Here is a 19,684-nt window from a genome sequence, read left to right as displayed (position 1 = left end):
GTGGGGAGATGGCCATGCTCACAGTTGCGTTTGTGCAGGGAAGACGCGTGTGATCACAGGTGCGCTCCTGCAGGAAAGACTGGCGCGATCTCGGCCATCTCCCCACCCCACCCCACCCCACCCCGAATGACTATACAAAAAACAGGTGACTATAGGCAGATTTTTCACCAAAATTGACCCTGCAGCTAGGAGACAAAGAAGAGAGGAAACCTCTGAAAGAGATCTCCCCAGTGTCCTTATGGAGGGGGACTCTCCCTCAAAACAATAACCTCCCCTCCATCTAGGTTAGTGTTCTCCACCGTACTGTACTGTAGTTTGTTACTTTGTTGCTCTTTGTCACTTTGTTTCAAATTTTTCTGATAAAAAAAATAGTTAACAGAACTGAGTAACCTTATTTCCATTGACCCTTATGGGGAAATTTGACTTGGGTCACAACCAATTTGGGTCACAACCAGAGTTGTGGAACAGATTAAGGCCGTGAGCCAAGGTACCACTGCATACTATGCAGCAAAACTATGACTTTGGGCACATATGAAGTACCTTTACAACTTGGTCCTTATAAACGAAAGGGATGATCGTACCTAGAGTGATTCCAGGCACTTGCAGTCACATCTCAGAGGGCATGAGCCCGCAGCCCAGCCCAGGGCACCGATCCCCGTGAAACAGAGCACTTGCTGCATGCTTCGGTAAAGGCAGGAGCCTGTGCCAGGGAGAAGAACACCCAGTGGTTGCAGGAAAGGGTCCAGGCTGACAGTGCAGAAGGAATCTGTCAAGGGGGCAGGATCTCCAAAAATCTGGGCTACAAATGAGACAGATGGGAGTGGGGAACCTCTGGCCTGGGGGTGGGGGGGCAAATGCAGCCCTCCAGGGGACACAGTCTGGCCCCCTGGAACCCCTGGCTTCTTTGCGGGCGTTCCCCTCCTTCTAAAAGGAACTGGCTTTCTGCTACAAGGTGCCACCCTGTCTGGCATTTCCGGCCCCACTGCTTCGGCCTGCCCCACCACTGTTATGCTCCCCACAACCCGCTCGCACTTCTCCAAACTTGGATTTGGCCCTGAGAGCAAAAGAGGTTCCCCACCCCAGCCCAACAAGCCAGGTTACCCGAGAAGATTGTGGCCAACATTTTCTGAAGTCTCAACCCATCTCCAGCAGCTGCACCTTGGATTTTGGGCACGCTGCAACAGCACAGTATCCACTCTCGCTCTGGAAGGACACCCCACCGAGATCCAGGGTTCAGCATCATCACTGATCGGTGGGGAGGGGGAACAGGTGAAGACCCCAGGAGTGTGATTCAGCCAGAAGAGTAAGGCACGGGGTGGAAGGGTTGGAGCAGCAGGAGCAGCAGGGCTAATCAGGAGCACGCCTTGGTGCAGCGATGCGCCCTCAGTTATGCTAAGCCACCAAGATACGTTCTCGCTGGCACTCTGCATCTAAGGACAAGCCGAAAGTTGCTCAGCCAAATCTTCCTGTTTATTATTCGTTCAAAGATAAGATGACAAACAGTGCTATGGACTAGGAGACTCCTCCTCCTATAGTTGCTGGTCCCGCTGCACAGTCTGACCTCTCATATTTCCATCACTGAGGCCAACACAAGGCACTCTGGTCCTTCTAGGACAAGGTAAGAGTGAGCGAGCTTTTTGGCAACAGTTGGGTGCGTCTTGCTGTGTTCACAGGAAGAGAATTCAAGCGTGACTGTGGCACTCGGCCCGATCCACAACTGCTGCCAGCTGTGTCCTCCCTCCTCTCCCGACACACGGACAATGTGAACCTGACGACGGCTCAGGGAATACTCCAGTCATGTTCCTGTCACTCTCTGTTTCTGGGCTGCGATGCGACGGAAGACTGCAGGGAAGGTCTTGCCTCCATTCCTCTGGACCTTTTTCCCTTCCTCAGTGGAGGTTCCCAGAAGTTCAAACACAGGATCGCTGGCCTGTTGGAGGAAAAAATGTGGGAAATCACCACTCGGTATGCAGTCATATGACATCTCAAATGGCTTTTGCTGGCCCAGAAGTCCTCTAGAGAGGCAGCAGCAAGAGTGGGCAACGTGTCCCCAGATGTGTGGCTGGGAGTTCCGGCCCAACATCCCAAGCCCCTCAGCTTGCCTATCCCTGCATCAGCAGGGCAACAGACGGCCCCAGTGTGGGGACCGGCAGGTGGTCCAGCCACCAGGGACTTTCAGATCACCCAATGGAGCAGCTTTCTTTACAAAGGTCTTTTCCCCCCGTTTTGCCACGACTTCATAGATATGGGCAGGTGAACCTGCAAGCCTGTTCCATAGGTACCTCTGAGACAGCAATCCTGTGCACACTTACCTGGGAGTAAGTCCCACTGAACCCAGTGGGACTTGCTTCCAGGTACTGTGGATCTTCTATGTCCCATCCATCTCATGCCAGATGTATCCCAAAGAACCCTGTGCAGAAAGGAACCCTGGAAATACTCATTTCTGGACTGGGGTTCTAGAGCAGAGCCCTGTTCTGCAAACTAATATTTCTGCTAGGTCCTGATTCATTTTCTGACACCCAAGGAACTAGCAGTGGGTCCTGCTGGCACAGTGGCAGGCTCTGATTTTGCCAATGTGACTTCTCCATCAATATGGTCAGGGAGAGGCTCTTCCCATTTCCACCACCTCTGTCCAAACACCCCAAACCTGTTTTTTATAACATCTCCTCTGAAAACTTCAAAAGGACACACATTTTTTGGAGCGTCTGCACTGTGATTGGCCTAATAAAGATATTCCACTAATATTCTGGGAGTGAATGTGTTTTAAGCATGTTAGCATATGATGTATCAAGTGCCAACCTTGCACTTCATTTCTTTTCCGTCTGTATATATTTAACACGTGATCTCTTTGGGCACTGTAGAGAAGAGTGCCTTTTATCAATGGTGCAGCTTGTTCAGACAGAGTTTCCTGGGCAGTGGATGCAACTTAAGGACCAACTGCGAATATAGGAAATGTTTGCATATTGATGGCTTCGAGAGCCACGTCTAGGACTGCCAGAACCATTACTTCTCACCAGCTCTGTTCGTGGCACTTGCTCAAAAAGGGGATGCTCTTGGAAATGCTTGACCATCCACTTGTGCATTTCTTCCACATCGGTGATGGTGTAAACCAGGCCCTGGAGGAGTGAAAGAGAAAGACAATGGGAACGAAAGACAAAGACAAGGACAAGTGCTGCCGTATCCCCCTCCAGTCTACTCTACTCAAGGCTAGGTGAACACAGTTCCTTCCATCTTTCCTTGCAGAATTCAGTTTCTAGTGCCCGATCTTCTTCACTACCCTCTGCTGAAACTTGTTCCAGTTTACCCAAATGCTTCTAAAAGAACGATGCCCAAAATGATGCAGATGTGGTCCTACCCTAAGAGCAAAGAACCGTTTCTTGTAGAGAGGGATGATCGACAGTGATGGGCAACTCTTTTCTGTCAAGGGTGACATACCAGAATGGGCAACCTGTCGGGGGCCACATGCCAGAGGTAGGTGGCCTCAGAGCCCCAAGTGGGCAAATTTCCCTGTTTTTCTTTCTGCCCAGCTTCCCTTCTCTCCCCACACCCGCTTTTCCACCCTGCGGGTTACCAGGGAAGGGACCAATTGCTGGATATCTGAATTGTTCACATTCAATTGTAAACCACCCAGAGAACTTTGGCTATGGGGTGGTATAGAAATTAGATGGACAGAATCCAAAAGACTTTTGAAATTAGCTGGTGGGCTGTGAGTTGCCCATCCTGCTCTAATAGAAACCTTCCAAGTCAGTGGAAAGGTGGACTGCAGAGTCCACTCCCAAAGTGACTCATTCCATACTATTTGAGGCCGAGATCCCTGCAGCCCGGGGCTCGGAAACGGCAGCTTCCATGATCACTCAGGAATGGGGCTGCCGTCACCACCACCACCATCATCCACAGGAAACATGCCAGCGTGCTGGGAGAGCCCTGCCCCATCCACTTCCACCTGGAGAACGCCTTGGGGAAATCTTGGAAGATCTGGGGGTGATTCACACCGTGAGTCCACATGCTTATTTGTCATGAAGATTAGGTCGGAGGGTTACAACCCAAAAACTGACGACAGATGCACACGGGTGCGTTCTCTTTCCCACCTAGCAGGTGAAAGCAGAGTCAGCCAGAGTGCCCGGAGGAAGCAGCTAGAAATCACAGATGCGCAACACTTTGCTTGCAAGAAGCTGTGCCAGCACGAGGCTTCTGCGAGATATAAGGAAAAGGTAATCCCAGCCCCTCCAGGAGCAATTAAGTGCCCTTCCCTTGTGTGAGGATTTGGAATTCCCAAATAATACAAAGAGCTTCATTTCCCCAGGCTCTAGGATGTGCTGACGCACACCTGGCTTCTGATAAGAAATTAATTAATTCCTGCAGTTGGAAGACGAAGTGGTTGGCTCCCTACAGCATGGGTTAAAAGCCACCCCCGAGAACGAGGACTGGAACTGGAGCGACTGGCAGAGCCGGACTCACTGCCGATGCACAATCCATGTGTGCATCCTTGTGGAATGTGAAGGAGGGAGGAGATTGTCTAGACTAACGGAGCCTCTCCGGACATGTGTGGTGGATCCGGGACTGCGGATGACCTCTCCTCCTGGGCATGCACTATCCCTGCAGCCCAGCCTCTTGCACCAGGCCAGCAGTTTTCCTACTCGACACCTTCAGGGGACCAATTCCACATCAACCCAGCTGCCATGGGAGCCTTGCAGGCTGCAGCAGTGTCTGGGGAGCTGTGGGTTTCCACGACACACGCTCAGTCTGTGGCTCCATCACAAGAAGCCACCTAACTGAGGCAATGGGGTCATCTGGCCTATTTCTTGTCTGCTACTGCGGAGGATAGACAGGGAAATATAGGCTGCGATCGAAGAAGGTGGTATCTGCACTTAGGCTCAGCCCAAGAATCTGTCGTCATCCATACGGCAGCCAAGTTCACAAGTCCTTTCACTGAAAAATCTACTATTTCCCCACCCACTTTGTTCTGATTTAGGTGGGAGTTTGATTTTTAACTCATTCTGCTTGTTAGACAAGTAGGAATCAGAAAACCCCACCAACCTAGTACAAATTCACATGCTTACCTGCTCTCGCAGAACATAGGCATATTCTGCCAGCAAGGTGCTGCTGATAATCCGCCACTTGTGTTTTGTCTTCTTGAAATGAGGGTCAGGGAAGAGGAAGAACATTTTGCACAGCTGTATTAAGAAGGGAAGGAAGGAATTAGTGCCAACCACCTGCAATTAAATACACAACCCCAGTGGTTAAGTCACTAAAGTTAATACAACATTTGGCATCTTCCTGACCGGTCCCCCTAAGAGATGAAGCCACATCTCAGTGGCAGTGTACAAACTGTGCAGCAACAAGGTCTAATGCAGGGTCTCCAGTCTTTCTGGATCTGGGGTACATTTGGGGATGTGATCAGTGGATATCCAATGTCTAATCAGGGGGGTCACTGCTTTGATGTGTACCTCTCACTTTTGAACATAAAGTTTTTTTAAATAAGGATTGTCTAATTCAGCTAAGCCCTGGTGATGCAATACAAAAAATGTTTCTTGGAAATGTATGTTTTGGTAAGGTTGTTCCTTCTTGGAAGGAGGTTATTACACTGATAAATCTTGTACTAGAACATTCATTAACATGCAGTGATGTACGTGTCTTTTTAAATTATTTACCTGCTTCAAGGAAATTAAGAAACAGAAGGGGGAAAGGGATTCTCTGAACACTTTTGACAGCTAAAAGACCAATGCTAAAAAAAAAAAAAAAAAACCCTCAAAGGATACTCATCTCCTCCAAAATGGTGGACTGAGCCACTTACACTTTTGATATGAAAATAGGTGGCATACAGACACCAAGTTCAAATCGATATTTACATAAATATTCAGTCTGTTTTTTGAATGTCATGTATAATTATCAGAAAATAGTATGCGTTCAACAGAAATCCATGCACATCTATTAAAATGCAGGTGTTGCTTTTTAAAAACTCAGGTACCCATTGGGCTGACAGTGCCAGTGCTCCCCTTTGGGAGCACCACTGGGGTGACTGCAGGTGTTACACTGGGGACGCCACTCCAGAGCTTTTCCAGTCACTGCTCCCATTTTACAGAATGCTCTGCCAGCACATTCTTCGGGTCCCAGGCGTGGCTGGATTTTAGGTAATATGTAAAAACACTGCTCTTTAAGAAGGCATTTGGTTAAAAGACGTAACAGTCCTTGGATGTGTGGTTTTGCTAGCCCTGATGATTAAAGGCTATTGTTATATCATCATCCTTATTTAGGTGGGGTTTTAACAATTGTCTTAAACATTGCTGACTTAATACTGTTAAGATGGCTTTAACTGCTGTCCATCTTGGGTTCCCATTCAGGGCAACAGGCAGGATACAAACAGTGTTGATAAACAGATTGTCCCTGAAATTCTAGTGGACGTATCCCATGCGTAGTCCTACTTCGTGTGGTTGCTATGTGCCACTGTCTCTCTGGCAACCCTTTGAATAAGTGCACTTCAAACGTCCTCTTGGAAACTTCAGGCTGTGCATCCTTTATGGAGTCAATCTATCTCAGAGTCGGTCTGCCTTTTCCCTTTCGTCCCTTCTTCCTTTCTACTTTCCTCCACATGGTCATCTCCTCCAATGAATCTGGCCTTCTCATGAAGTCTGAAAGCTTCAGTTCCATCATTATGGCACCAAGGGAAATTTCTGGCTCGGTTGGATCCAGAACCCACTTGCTTGTCTCTCTGTCAATCCAGGGTATTTCAACGCTCTCCTCCAGCACCGTGTTTCAAACCCATCACTGACTAACTTAAGTCGCATTCATCTAAAGAGAGCTGCTCTAACCCTGAATACAGCCCTAGGTTAAACCAGACTTCCTTAGCTAGTTGCCTTCCAGATGTGATGGACTACCCCGATGGGAGTTTGAGCCTAACACATCAGAAGAGCAACAAGTTAGGGAAGGCTGCTTTAAAAGAATTCTAGACAGCAAGCGGTGGAAGGTGCCTGGTGATCCTAAGCCTGTTAGAACAGACCTAGTAATAGGCTTCAACAGCCTGAAAGTACAAGGCAGCTTTATAAGCGATGTTAGTTTTGAAGGAACTCTCTTGAGAGTCACTGCTAAAGATCAATGAAGAAGCACCAGCTTTCCCTCTTGCAAGCAAAGGTCAGAATCTCAAAGGTAAAGGTTGGGAGCGAAACAGACTTCTTTAAAACGATAAGTGAACCTATTCCAGGTCTCAGAATGGGGTTGCAAGAATGCTTTGCCACCCACACAGCCTCCTGCAATGTACTTTGGAAACTCACCTGTCCCTTGTGGAAAAAGTTGGGCAGGTGTTTCATAGCATTGCTGCGAATGCAGGCAATGTTCTGGAACTGCCCAGGATGAGACGTTCTGAGTGACCGGATTCTGTCCTGCACATAATCGGAGACTTTCACTCGGATCTCCAGGCCCAGCATTAAAGTGTCGGGGAACAAGGGGGATAACGCAACTGCAAAAGAAAACCAGCAGCAGCAGCAGCAGTGAGGCTGGCATGAAGAGTGCTTATGTGTGAGAGGAGCTAGAGGAGGACCTGACGTCACGCACCAAGTGGTCCCCTTAAGGTATGGGTACTCAAACTATGGCCCGGGGGCCGGATCCGGCCCGCCTCAGAGGTTTTCAATGTGCCGCGTTTTGGACTCACTTGGAGAAAATCTCCGCCCCCACCTTGCCTCGCCTCCCCTCTCCGCGCATGCCCACGCACCCCGCTCCCATGCCGGCCCGCGCACCCTGCCAGCACCACCTTTCCAGCCCCAGCATCTTTCAACTGGCCCCAGGTGAAAAAGTTTGAGGACCCCCGCCTTAAGGCCTCATGCGGCTCTGCTCCCACGCACATGCATGAGCCAGGCCAAGGGGCACTCTTTTAGGCTCCACCCAGTTCCCTGCAAGCTTGCATTCTCTTGTATTAAAGTTTGAATTTTGTTTTTGATAACAGTAACAGTTGAAAAAAGACAGACGAGAGAGGAGAAATAAAAGTGGTGGGGGGGGAATAAAGAATAACAAAGAAATAGCAAGGAATCTTAAACAAGTATTACACAGAATATCAAATATTTAAAAATTTGCAGTAAGTCAGTGGCTATTATCCTTTCTACTTCGATCACATATTTTGAAATTCATTTGTTCATTTGAAATTCATTGAACATTCCTTCTAAATTACAATTCTTTAATTTCTTCTCCACTGAGCTTGACTCAACTTACTATAACAATGACACATCAATAAAAACATTAATCTCTAGCATATTCACAGAAGTTCTATTCCCAACATACTTTAAATTTATGAAGCACAAACACTTGGGCATCTCTTAATGGTTCACCGTTCACCGGCATGGACGTGACAGCAGGCACTGGCTTTTGCTTTAGAGCATAGCAAGTGCCTTGCTGGAGTTCAGCATTCTTGGCAAGGATCCCAGTTGGGCGAGGATGATAGGAGTTACAGCCTAACACATCTGGAAGGGCAGAGGACAGCTGTGCTAGGAGCTCCCTCTATGTGGCCCTGGTGCCCCCGTGGCTCAACCCCGTGCAAGCGCACCCAAAATCCTCGGTGCCTTCCTTTGGACGCATCCTTCCCAGGGCCTGCTTGGTGATCAGTAGCCCCTGCGTGGAGCTCTTATCATCCAGTGCACGGCGGGAGGACGCACAGAGGCCCCGCACACACGGAACTCATGACCTGTATACATAGGATGAGGCTATAACTCTTGCTGGATTCAGAGGGGCTCACTTCCGATTCAGTTGCGGGTGCAAGGGTTGTGCAAACCTTCACTTTCAAAGTGAACAACTTGATCCTCAGAAGATTTTCACTGGTTTCAGTTTTACTGCCTACCAACTCACATCCTGTGTCATCCCTGTTCCGTAACAGTGGATCCACATGACTCCCGCAAGGCCTGACCATGTATCATGTTGCTATCAGTGAAGGATGTTGCATGACAGAACACCATTGCTATTTTAATAAGATTTGTCATGTACTAGTTGTAATCACTGTGCAGAAATCACCTTCGTGGGAATCCAACCACTGCCTTCTAATCAAGCCAGTGAGTCAATGCTTGTTAGAAATGTGGAAGTGCTTGTTTCATAGGAATGCTAGGAATGATTCGCTAGGAACCACTAGTCCCTTTATGGGTTTAAATTGTTGTTGCTGGTTTTGATGTTATTAGATTTTTTAAAAATCACATCTTTCCTACCACCAGCTACAAGGCAGCTAAAAATTTGCAATCTTTCAAAAAATTCAACAGCAACTCAAATTGCTTTAAAGCATGTGGTATTATTTATTTATTTATTAGATTTATATCTCACTTATTTTAAGAACCCAGAGCAGCTTACATCATTCTCCTTCTTCTGCTTTCAGTCTTATCGCCACAGCAAGAACCCCGTAAGGTAGGCTGGACTGAGAGTACTTATAGATCAACAATTTCCAGGGGCTCTTTGCTAAGAATCATGAAAGTTAAATAGGTTAAAATCTAATTGAAGGATGTAGTAGAGACCAACCAGGCGAAGTAGTACTTCTCTTATAACGTACATCTGAAAAGCTTCAGCTTGAACTACTTTGCATTTTGCGTGTAAGTCCCGCTTGTACAATCTGGTCTTACCAAGAATGCCGCAATCTGCAATATCATTTTAGAGTGCCATCTTATGAATGTTTACTCAGAAATTGTAACAAGGTGTATTAAAATCAGTGTTTCACCAAATCTGATGGAGTGAAATCTCAGTTAAGTGCATCTAGCAGGGGTTGGCAACAAGTTCTCTCAGACTGCATGTTACTTTTAGCACCTCCAGGTATCCCACATTACACTGGTCTACAAATTTTGGGCAATTATTGACCTCCGAGATAAAATGCGTTAATTCTTACATATTGTGATTAGATGAATTAGAAAGCAGGTGATAACGGTGCTGGCTGGGTAAAGTTTTCAAGATATTTTACAATAAAGATTTATACACAAGCAAGTATATTTGCCTACAAGGGAGGGAGGTGTCTGATGATCATGATGCCTCGTAACTTCTCATCAAAGTATGGTAGAACAATGAAAATGGTACCATATGGAAGTGTGTAAATTTATCTTCACTTTGAGAGTAAAGATTATTACCTAACTGTAATTGATTGTTCTTTTATTGCAAGGTACATTTGTCTTGCTCAGATCTATGCATCATACAGTTACATCTGGTGGCTTGTGGAAGTGTCATTGCTTCATATTTCCAAGGAACAGTTGCATGATATGTTCCCTCAGAAGCCAAGATGCCTCAGAAGCCAGAGAAGCCAAGATGGCAGTGGTAAAAAAGGCATGCCACCTATATTTTGGAGGCAAAATAGGGGATCAAGACAAAAGTTGGGTCCCTTGTTATTGTTGCTTTACATGTGCAACTTATCTGCATCATTGGCTAAACAAGAAGAAAAGGTCCATGCCTTTCGCAGTCCCAAAGGTGTGGAGGGAACCCACCAATCATAGTAGCGACTGATATTTTTGCATGGTTCTCCCAGTTGCAAAAGGGATCTCAAGAAAGAAGTGGACCATGGAATATCCAAACGTTCCATCTCCACTGCGTCCCGTACCCCATGGTGAGGACTTGTCAATTCCAGATCCACTAGAATCCTACTCTCTAGACTCAGATGATGATAAAGACGATGAGCTTGTCAGTTTCTCATGCAAAAAGCATGAAAATGTTACAAAAAAACCAATAAATGAATGGAAAGTTATGTTATTGGTATCAATAAAAAGATAAATTTATAATGATTGGTATGGCACCATTCTCATTGCTATATCACATTTTGCAGAAAAGTTATGGATAATCACACATCCCCCTCATAAGTCTGAATTTTTTAATGCAATTTTGACCTGAAGCTGTATCTTGGAAACTGCAGCCAATTAATACTCAGGACTGAATTTTCCTTTATTAGTGTCCCAATTCTGTTAAAATTTAGCTACTTTCATTTCCGAGGCTTTCTCCCTGTAGACCAGTGTTACAATTTGTGATAGTAGCAGCAAAAACAATAGCCAGTATGTTGCCGAAAAATCTGTGGCAAGCCACTGACGAATCCTAAATCATTCACATCCCATATGATTTTTGGAGACAAATCAGCCAATGGTGGTGGGGGTCTTGTAGCGTGCCACCTGGAGGGAAAGGATTTGGGGGCCAAAAATGGCCCCAGATCCTCTGAATTTTCTTCACTTTGGTGGTTAGGATCTGCAGGTTTAGTTTTCCTTTTTAAACTTGGAGGAACACAAATATCAGGTGACAGAAATAAACAGTCCCCAACTGTCTGATTTACCACAGAAAACTGTCCAGTAAGCTCATTCTAAAATGTAAAAGAAAGGAAACCTTCAAAAATTATGTATCTTCAGTGCTACTTTACAAGTCTGCAGCCTTGGAACCAAGTTTGATAACCCTTAAAATAGAGTTTAACTATGACTGGAAAAAAAATTACCCAGCAATCCCCCATAACCACAGCCAATATCAGCAAATTCTACTTGACATGTAGGCTTGGCCTTCTCCTCTGTATCTTTGGGGTCATCATGGAGATTGTCTTGGTTTAAAGGGGCAACCAATTCCGGGTACAGCTCAGACCAGTCCATTTCTTCAGGCTTGGAAGGACTAACAGAAAAGAAACAAGAGAGCTTCCTGTAGCAAAGCTGCTGAAAATAAATTATATGGAGCATAGTGTTTCCTAGTAAGCAACATGATTTTGACTTGAGGAATTATGTTTGTGAAACAATTAATTTCCACTGTTGCAAACTATCATTCAGTCTACATAGGCAAACACTTAGAGCTGCTATATGACACAGAATTTCAGTAAATCACATCTCCAGACTTTCAAGAGTCAGCTAATATGACCATCTGGTCAAAAGGCAACCGAAACAAGATAAGTAGGGGACTATAGCCTAACACTAACCACAATTATGTGCAGCCAAATTCCAGTGCGATTAACGGAAATTACTCTCATTAGAGATGTCCTCTTCCATTCATAGCGTTTAGGAATGTACCTTTTAAAAAGTATATTTCCTTACAGCCTAAAGGTCAATGCTCTTAACCAAAAAAAGGCACAAATATAAGCATATGAGAAATGGAAAACAGCTTAAAAACCAAAGTGCACCAAAACACTAAAAAGGAAGTACAGCCAACAGCAGGTATAAATATACCCAGGAGGAGGAGGTTATTACTTGGCATTGAAAATACCACAATGGAGGTGCCAGGTGAGCCTCTCAGCTGGTGTGGGAAAGGAATCCCACTAATGGAGAGTTACCACTTAAAAGGTTCTCATCCTGGTAGCCAGCTACCTCAGCTCATTTGACAGGGGTACCCAGGAAAGGACCTCGAAGAATGACCTAAGGGTCCAGGCAGGTATATATGGAAATAGGCCATTTTTCAGGTAATCTGGACCTCAGCTTTCAATATTAACAGGATGAGAATTGGGCCTAGAAACGGATTGGAAGCCAGTGGAGATTGCAGCATTCTGGAATAATGTGACTGTAGCATCTAGTTGCTATTTACTAATCTTGCTGCCCGTTTTTGGACCAGTTCACATTTCTGAACCACTTCCAAAGGTAGCAGCACACTTATTGTTATCACAGTGAATACAGTGCAAACTTCAGTTTGGAATAAATCCTGCTAAACTCAGTGTGGCTTATTTCTAAAGGAAGCTGTACAATAAATATGTAACCAGGGTGCAATGCAGCCCCCCACTTCCCAACTGTACACACATTTTCGCAGAAATAATCCCCATTCTGTACACTGGAACTCACTTCCAAGCAAACACACAAGATCACAGCCTAGGGCATGGGTCCTCAAACTACGGCCCGCGGGACGGATCCGGCCCGCCATGGCCATCCATCCGGGCCACGCCGCCGTTTGCCGCCCACACGCATGCTTGCTGTGCGGGCGGGGAGGTGGTGGCTCACTGGATCGGAGATGGTCTCCGAGCGAACAAGCCACTACTGCGCATGCCTGATGCTGCCTCGCACGTGCCCGACGGCACCTCACCAGCCCGTGCTCCCAGGCACCCCCACCCCACCGACCTGCGCATGTAGCCACGGCCTTTCAACTGGTCCCCTATCGAAAAAGTTAGAGGACCTCGGCCTAGGGCATACTCTGGAAGCAAGTCCCAAAGGCATCAATACAATGCATTATCAAGATAGGGTCAGACTATTGTAGTTAAACTCAGTGGGTCTTACTTTTAAGTAAACATGCATAGGATTGCACTGCTATTCTCTCACAGTTCACTATGAGCAGTGCTGTGGGAAGCCTGTGGGAAGCCACTCTCCTGCTAATGAAGAGTGCAGGATAATGAACATGCGTGTTGAAGGAGCAGGTCATAGCAGCAAAGCATGTGCTTTGGATGGAAAAATCTCATGTTCCTTAGCAGCAACCTGTTAACGGACATATGGGAAATCTACAGCACATGTGCTATCAGCTAGGCAGTGGGGAAAAATCAAGCAACATTCAGGAAGAGTGGGAGTTGAAGGTTCCAATTCTGTGCATTATTTTCAACCACATCCCAGGACACCCGATTTAGTCATCTGGCCCTGGGATGTCAAAACTAGTGTTCCCACACAGCTGTTAACCACAGTCCTGGCTGCAGAGAAAGGACAAAATGGGAAAGCAAGGGTGTGTGCATCGCAGAAATGTGTGGGAGATCTATGCATTTTTGAAAGAGAATGTAAGTAGAAAAAAAGGATGCACGTGTTTCAGGAAAAACGGAGAAAAGCTGTGACAACTCTGACCGCACCCACTGGCAGGCTTGCAGCCCCGAACCACATGCTTCGCTCGGGGGGGGAGATCACCCACCCCGAATTAGAGGGCCTCAAGTGGCATGTTTAGTAAAGGCCTCTGCTTGGGCCCTCGGAGAGACACTCCAGGCAAAGCCGGCTTGTTTAACTCAGTACAAAGAAGCTTTATAACCGTATTCTTTGAGGAACGGGTTCAGGGTTGCGTGAAGCCCGACCGTACGCTGGTTTCCTCAGAAGTAAACCCCACTTAATTCAACTAGACCTGATCCCTCGAGAAAATCGACAGGGTTAGCAGCGGAGTAAAGGTCAGGAACTGAAGGGCCAAGGGTTCAAGTCGCATTCACACTCACTAGCACAGGGTATGATCTGCCAGTGGATTGGAGTGCGCACGCTGCCGGTAGAAGCGTTTCTGCGGCGCCGTCGCCAAGCCCACCCCCTCCATGGTCGGAGAGTTAAGGACCTCACAATCAGAACCCAAACCACGTGGAGCCTGCAGTAAATAGGAGTCGCGGAGGAAATACGTCATTCACGAGCGAAGGCACGAGACGACGTCAATTGGTCAGGCGACCAGCTTAAAGGGCCAGTGCCACTTTTGTCTTCAAGGTCTTGCAACGCTCCTTTGTTGAATGCAGCAGCTGCGGTTGGAAAATGCGCCGCATGGTGTTGATGAGCATCTTCTGCCACATGAGCGAAGATGTAGCTCTTTTCTATTGCATAGTGAAATTGCTGGGACTGTATTGTATTATCTGCACGATTTAGTTGCAAGTGTATTGTTGTGTCAACTCTCCAGCTCATCTCCATTTTCCGTAGATCAAGCAGGACATTGGCGAGGGTGTGACAGGAAACTTTTTGAAGGCTCCCAGGAACAGCAACAAGGTGGCTTGCAACGAAGATCAAGAAAACAGCGGGCACTTCAGGGCCACCTTGGACAGAATAATACGTACTACTTCAGTGGGGGCTATCAGAGCTGGTCGCCCGTCCCTCTTTCCCCAGCAGAATCAGGAGATGAGACTGTAGGAAGCATGGCCTTTTATTAAGGCTTAACAGGCCCCAGAACAGTATCAGTCGAAATAGCCTTCTCCCCGAGATGTGGGAGAAGCACCTGCTCACGTGCAGAGTTGCACCCAAGCGGGACCTTCCCCTCCTTCCCTCCCTTTCAGGAAAGCTCACTCCTCGGGGTGGACCCTGCAGCTTTCGAGCCAGACAGTGGAAATGGTGGGCGCGTCGTGTCGGCCTGCTTGCTTCCTGACTTCTCCTGACCTGGCCAAGGACCTCCCTGGCACGCTGCCTCCTGCCAGTTGGGAAGGGTCCCCCTTGTTCCCCAAGAGGTCTGGTTCCATGCCCTGTCTGAGACTCCCCCGGGCAACCTTGAAGCCACCAGGTCTTCCCCTCTGCCCTTCCACTGCCTCCTCAGAATATGAAAAATCTATCTGAGAGACTGCCATGGGTGAGAGCTGAGCCTCCTCTCTTCAATGACCTCACCACAGCAGATGGGATAAGAGAAACAGGAATGTGAGAAGGGGATGGGAAGAGGCAACAGAACAGATAAACAAAAGGGAAAAATGTGTGAAGACGCCTTCTCAAAACCATCTTGTGCTTTTTCTTTTGGTTGCTGTAGGATGCTCATAGTCTCATTTACTGGAATATCAGCAGTACAGGGGAATTTCTGATATGAAACTGATAGAATGATTCATGCAATAATTGGCTAGATGTCAGCTGTTTCTAATTTAAGAAACAGTTTACTACATTGTCAAGAATTTCAGAGCTGACTTGTTCCATCACGGCCAGGAATCTCCAGAAAGTTTTCAAGATGAGCGGGAAAGGAATCAACATAGCCCAGTGTTAAGTCCAGCTGTCAAAGTAATCACTTTGAATTTCATCTATGCTGGAAAACACCCCACACACACACTCATTCTTATAGAAAAGGAATTATGTTAAGGTCCTGGTTGTCCCTACAACAGAAAAATGTAGGGACAACCAGCTGATTGACACAATTCTTCTGGAGTGTCCTGGCCCTGCTGATGGAGCCAGGTGGGCTTCCTGATTTTCCAGGGAGCTTGGAAAAATAAAGCAACAAGTACTTCAAGTTATGTGCTGGAGAAGGAATGCAAGAGACAAATCTGATCATGAAAGTCTGTTCTGTTTTGCTGAGGGAAGCAAAGAAATCTTCCTGATCTAATACCATTGCATCCTTACCGAGTAATCCAGTGGAATCTTCCATATCACATCAAGGACCTTGTACATTGCAAATAGAAGACTATATGGCCTGCTATGACCACTGTCTTTTCATGTGGTAGAAACTTTGCTCCCAAAGCCCTTTTCTTCCAAGATGCTACGTATAATCACGCATCACACTAACCCGCCCTGGCAATAAGCCACAGCAGGCTGATTGTTGTGCAGTTGGGCTCCCTTTGGGTTATTGGCCCTCTCCTTGGTCCTCCCATGGATACTGAGGACCAAGTTGTCTCCCACTTGCCACCAGAATTGTGAGCTGCTGCTGGCTTGCCATGGCCCTTTTCCCCATTTACGCTTTTACCAGTCTAACAGATGACTTTTGCAACTCATGCTCCAGCAGTCCCCGCAAAGTGCCTGGCTTTCTGACATTTTCAGAACCTTTATCAGCATTAATATTAATAAGAAAGTTGTGTGTGAAACACATTTATTGTTTCAAACCTATGCATGCTTAGACACAAAAAACTCCCAGCATGCTCTAGCCAGCCATGCTTGTTGGGGCATGGTGGGACTTGTAGGCCTCCGTGTGTATGGCTAAATATGCATAGAATTGCACCATCCCCGGCAGGTGAATCGTCTTTCATTTTCTCAGTCTGCTGGTTCTGACTGGCTGTTTTTTTGTTTTTTTAACCATCCATCGCCACCACTTCTTTGAGCCTGTTCATCTTGCCCAGGCAGCATTCATCATGTTTTGTGCGTCACACAAGCTTTCTGCGAAGGAAAAAAAATATTGTAAAGCACCAAAGTATTCCTAAGAATAGTTTCACAACTTGAGCAGTGTCTGTGTCTTCTCTCATACCTGCCATACCCAATGTGACACCACATCCTTTCCTTCTACATTATTCAGAAATGTTGAAGAAGAAATGCTTGTGGTTACGCTTATTATTAGAAATAAATATGTGATTCCCCCACCCCACCAGCTCTTAAATGAAATTCTCTGCAGAAAAATCATTGCCAAGAATGAATATCAAGGGAGTTCTCCTGGACCTCTCGGTGGCTTTCGATACCATTGACCAAGGTATCCTTCTGGATAGGTTGGCCAGGTTGAGTTGGAGGCCCTGCATGGCAGTGGTTCCATTCCTGTCTGGCCATTTCCAGTAGGTGGTGCTGGGGGATTATGGCTCTGTGCCATGGCAGCTTTGCTATGGGGTACCGCAGGGTTCCATTTTGTCCCCCATGCTTTTCAACATCTACATGAAACTGCTGGGAGAGGTCATGGACCCATTCTGGTAACTTCCCAGTTGAATTACTGTAGCACGCTCTACGTGGGGCTGCCTTTGAAGACGGTCCAGATACTTCAATTGGTTCAGAAGAGAGCTGCCAGGATGTTAACAGGGACCAACTGGTTTTCACATATAATGCTGGTCCTCTACCAGTTACACTGGCTACCAATTGAAGTCCAGGCCCAATTTAAGGTGCTGGCTATGACCTAAACAGCTTGGGTCCAGGATACCTGAAGGAGCACCTTCTTCCCTATCTGCCCTCCCACCCCTAGAGATCTGAGGTGGAGGTCTTGCTCCAGGAGTCCTCCTTGAAAGAAATTAGGAGGGTGAGTACCCAGAGGAGGGCCTTCTCTGTGGTGGCGCACTGACTATGGAATATGCCCCCCAAGAGGTTCACCTGGTACCAATTTTCCCACTATTTTAATGTTTAATTGATTTTAACTGGGGTTTTAGTATATTAATTGTTGGATGCTGTGGTGTCTGTTTTATTCTACTCATTTTTTGTATGCCATCCCGAGATGTCTGTAGTAGATGGATTAGAAAAGCTTTAAATAAATAAATATCTAATCTCAGTTTATTTCAGCTTTCTCTAGTCTGGTTCCCTTTAGATCTGTAGGACAACAACTCACACTGGTATGTAATTATGGGAATTGTAGTCCAACATGTCTGGAAGACACATGATGTGGGGAGGCTCATTTATTTTAATGATCAGGAGAAAAGTTTGGACAGCAAACCATTACTGTTGGAAGCTGTTTTATAAAAGGTGGGAACGTGGTCCAGTGGGAATTGAAGAAATGTTGATGTCTCTGATAGAAAACCCAAATGAACCCCCACTTTCATTAAAATTTTATATGGACCATGATAACCAAAAAGTTCTCTTTGGATTGATTGATCGATGTGTTTATAACATGTAAAATAAAACTTTAAGTTTATAAAACTGATTTTGTTTATAAAATTTATAATGCCAAAGCAGGGTATAATGCTAATAGCAAATACTTAAATCATACCAAACTGACAGTAGCCAATGAAACACTCCTAAGTAAGTACACAAATATTATAGATAAACAGCTTTATAATGCACAGCGACACAGGCATGGTTCACACATCAGCACAACTCAGACTTTGGGCTGCCACTGAATCACGGGAAGAGAACCCGTGGTTTCTTGTTTGTAGTTAACAGTCCACGACTAAACCATGGAGCAGGGTTTGCACATAGCAACAACCCATTATTCAACCCATTCTCTGAGATCTTGTTCTGTGAGAACTAAGTCACTGATTTAAACATTAGTCTGGGTAAACAAACAAGTCTTTAGTAGGAGATGAAACCTTCAACATGAACTGTGAGGAAGTTTCCTAGTTAGTTTCTTTGTGGTCAATATTGTTTTCTCGGGCAACCATATATTAAATTCCTGGCAAGTCGGGCATCATCTTGAGGGCATCTTCCTGATTTATTACCTAGGCAGCTATAAAAAGGAGAAGTTGTTTTACCTGGTCACCAGATCTTGAGCCACAATCAACACCAACATCTAGAACTTGACTCCATAGCGTATTTGTATTTAAGTAAGGCCTGCATAGGGTTTCCAAGTGAGTTGGGCCCAGTGGGTCAGATTGCTTTTAAGAAGGCAACCAAGCTCCCCTGCCTGAAGGGACAACCTTACCCTACCTTAATAATGTAAGCCACGTTTAGTCAGGTCACTTTAGAATGTGGTGCAAAGGGAGATTAGAATGTGTTTCTTGGTTTTACCAAATTTTGCTTGTTCATTTTCTTCAGTTGAGTTAAATTATCAGTGAATTGAAAAATTCACCCAATTCTTCCCCTGCTGACTTTCCTGGGAAGTCATAACTTCTGGTTTTCTTAGAAGGCAGCTTCCTCCTCTGACTACTGTACTACCAGTAATGTCCAACCAGCAGGTTGAAGTTGCCAAGTTGATGGGAATGTACCAAATTGTTCTTCCATTGGCAGCTACTGAGATGACTCAGGTCTTCTTTATCTCAGCATAAACACAGGATACCCAAGAGGCACAGCTTGCCGAGAAAAGCATTTGGGTGGATTTCTAAAATGCTCCTCTTGCACAACTATATGGAAAATTTTACTTGCTCAGCAGAAATAACTACAAAATTCAGCTTCTTCAGAAATCCAGACATTGGTTTGAAATTGCAATTCTTATATAACCACACACACACACACCAGCTTGCTCTGCACCTGTTCGTAGAAGCTGTTCAGTGCTTATTATCTGTACGGTCCCAAACAAAATCTCTGGCATCTCCAGGTGGTGCTCAGAGGTGAATCCTGTCTGATCACCCACAGTGCCTCTGCCAGTCGGTGTCAACCATTCTGGGTTTGATGCAGCAAAGATCAGAGTCGGAGTAAGACAACTTCCCATGTTCCTAAGCCTCGTTCAGCAAAGCAAGTGGTGCTTCTGGGTAAAAATGTGCAGGGCTGTGCTTTGAAGCATTATGGAAAACAGTGAAATGGAAAGATTTTTTTTCTAATTAGTGCTGCAAAGTTAAACC

At 46.0% G+C, this 19,684-nt stretch overlaps 1 protein-coding gene across 1 annotated transcript; it reads right to left on the bottom strand.

The window, feature by feature from the left end:
- Nucleotides 1-1,448: 1,448 nt before the first annotated feature.
- Nucleotides 1,449-14,197, bottom strand: METTL1 (methyltransferase 1, tRNA methylguanosine). The gene is made up of 6 exons (XM_044443300.1): nucleotides 14,066-14,197; nucleotides 11,417-11,583; nucleotides 7,269-7,453; nucleotides 5,061-5,174; nucleotides 3,015-3,116; nucleotides 1,449-1,930 (listed from the first exon to the last, which is right to left on the bottom strand). The coding sequence occupies exons 1-6, from the start codon at nucleotides 14,155-14,157 to the stop codon at nucleotides 1,796-1,798; spliced, it is 795 nt and encodes a 264-aa protein (XP_044299235.1). The 5' UTR covers nucleotides 14,158-14,197; the 3' UTR covers nucleotides 1,449-1,795.
- Between the last annotated feature and the right edge of the window lie 5,487 nt (nucleotides 14,198-19,684).

The sequence above is a fragment of the Varanus komodoensis genome, unplaced genomic scaffold (genome assembly GCF_004798865.1).
Source record: "Varanus komodoensis strain SLA01 unplaced genomic scaffold, ASM479886v1 scaffold41, whole genome shotgun sequence".
Classification (NCBI taxonomy): domain Eukaryota; kingdom Metazoa; phylum Chordata; class Lepidosauria; order Squamata; family Varanidae; genus Varanus; species Varanus komodoensis.
The sequence above is the reverse complement of the archived record's forward strand: the minus strand, read 5'-3'. Positions and strand labels throughout refer to the sequence as shown.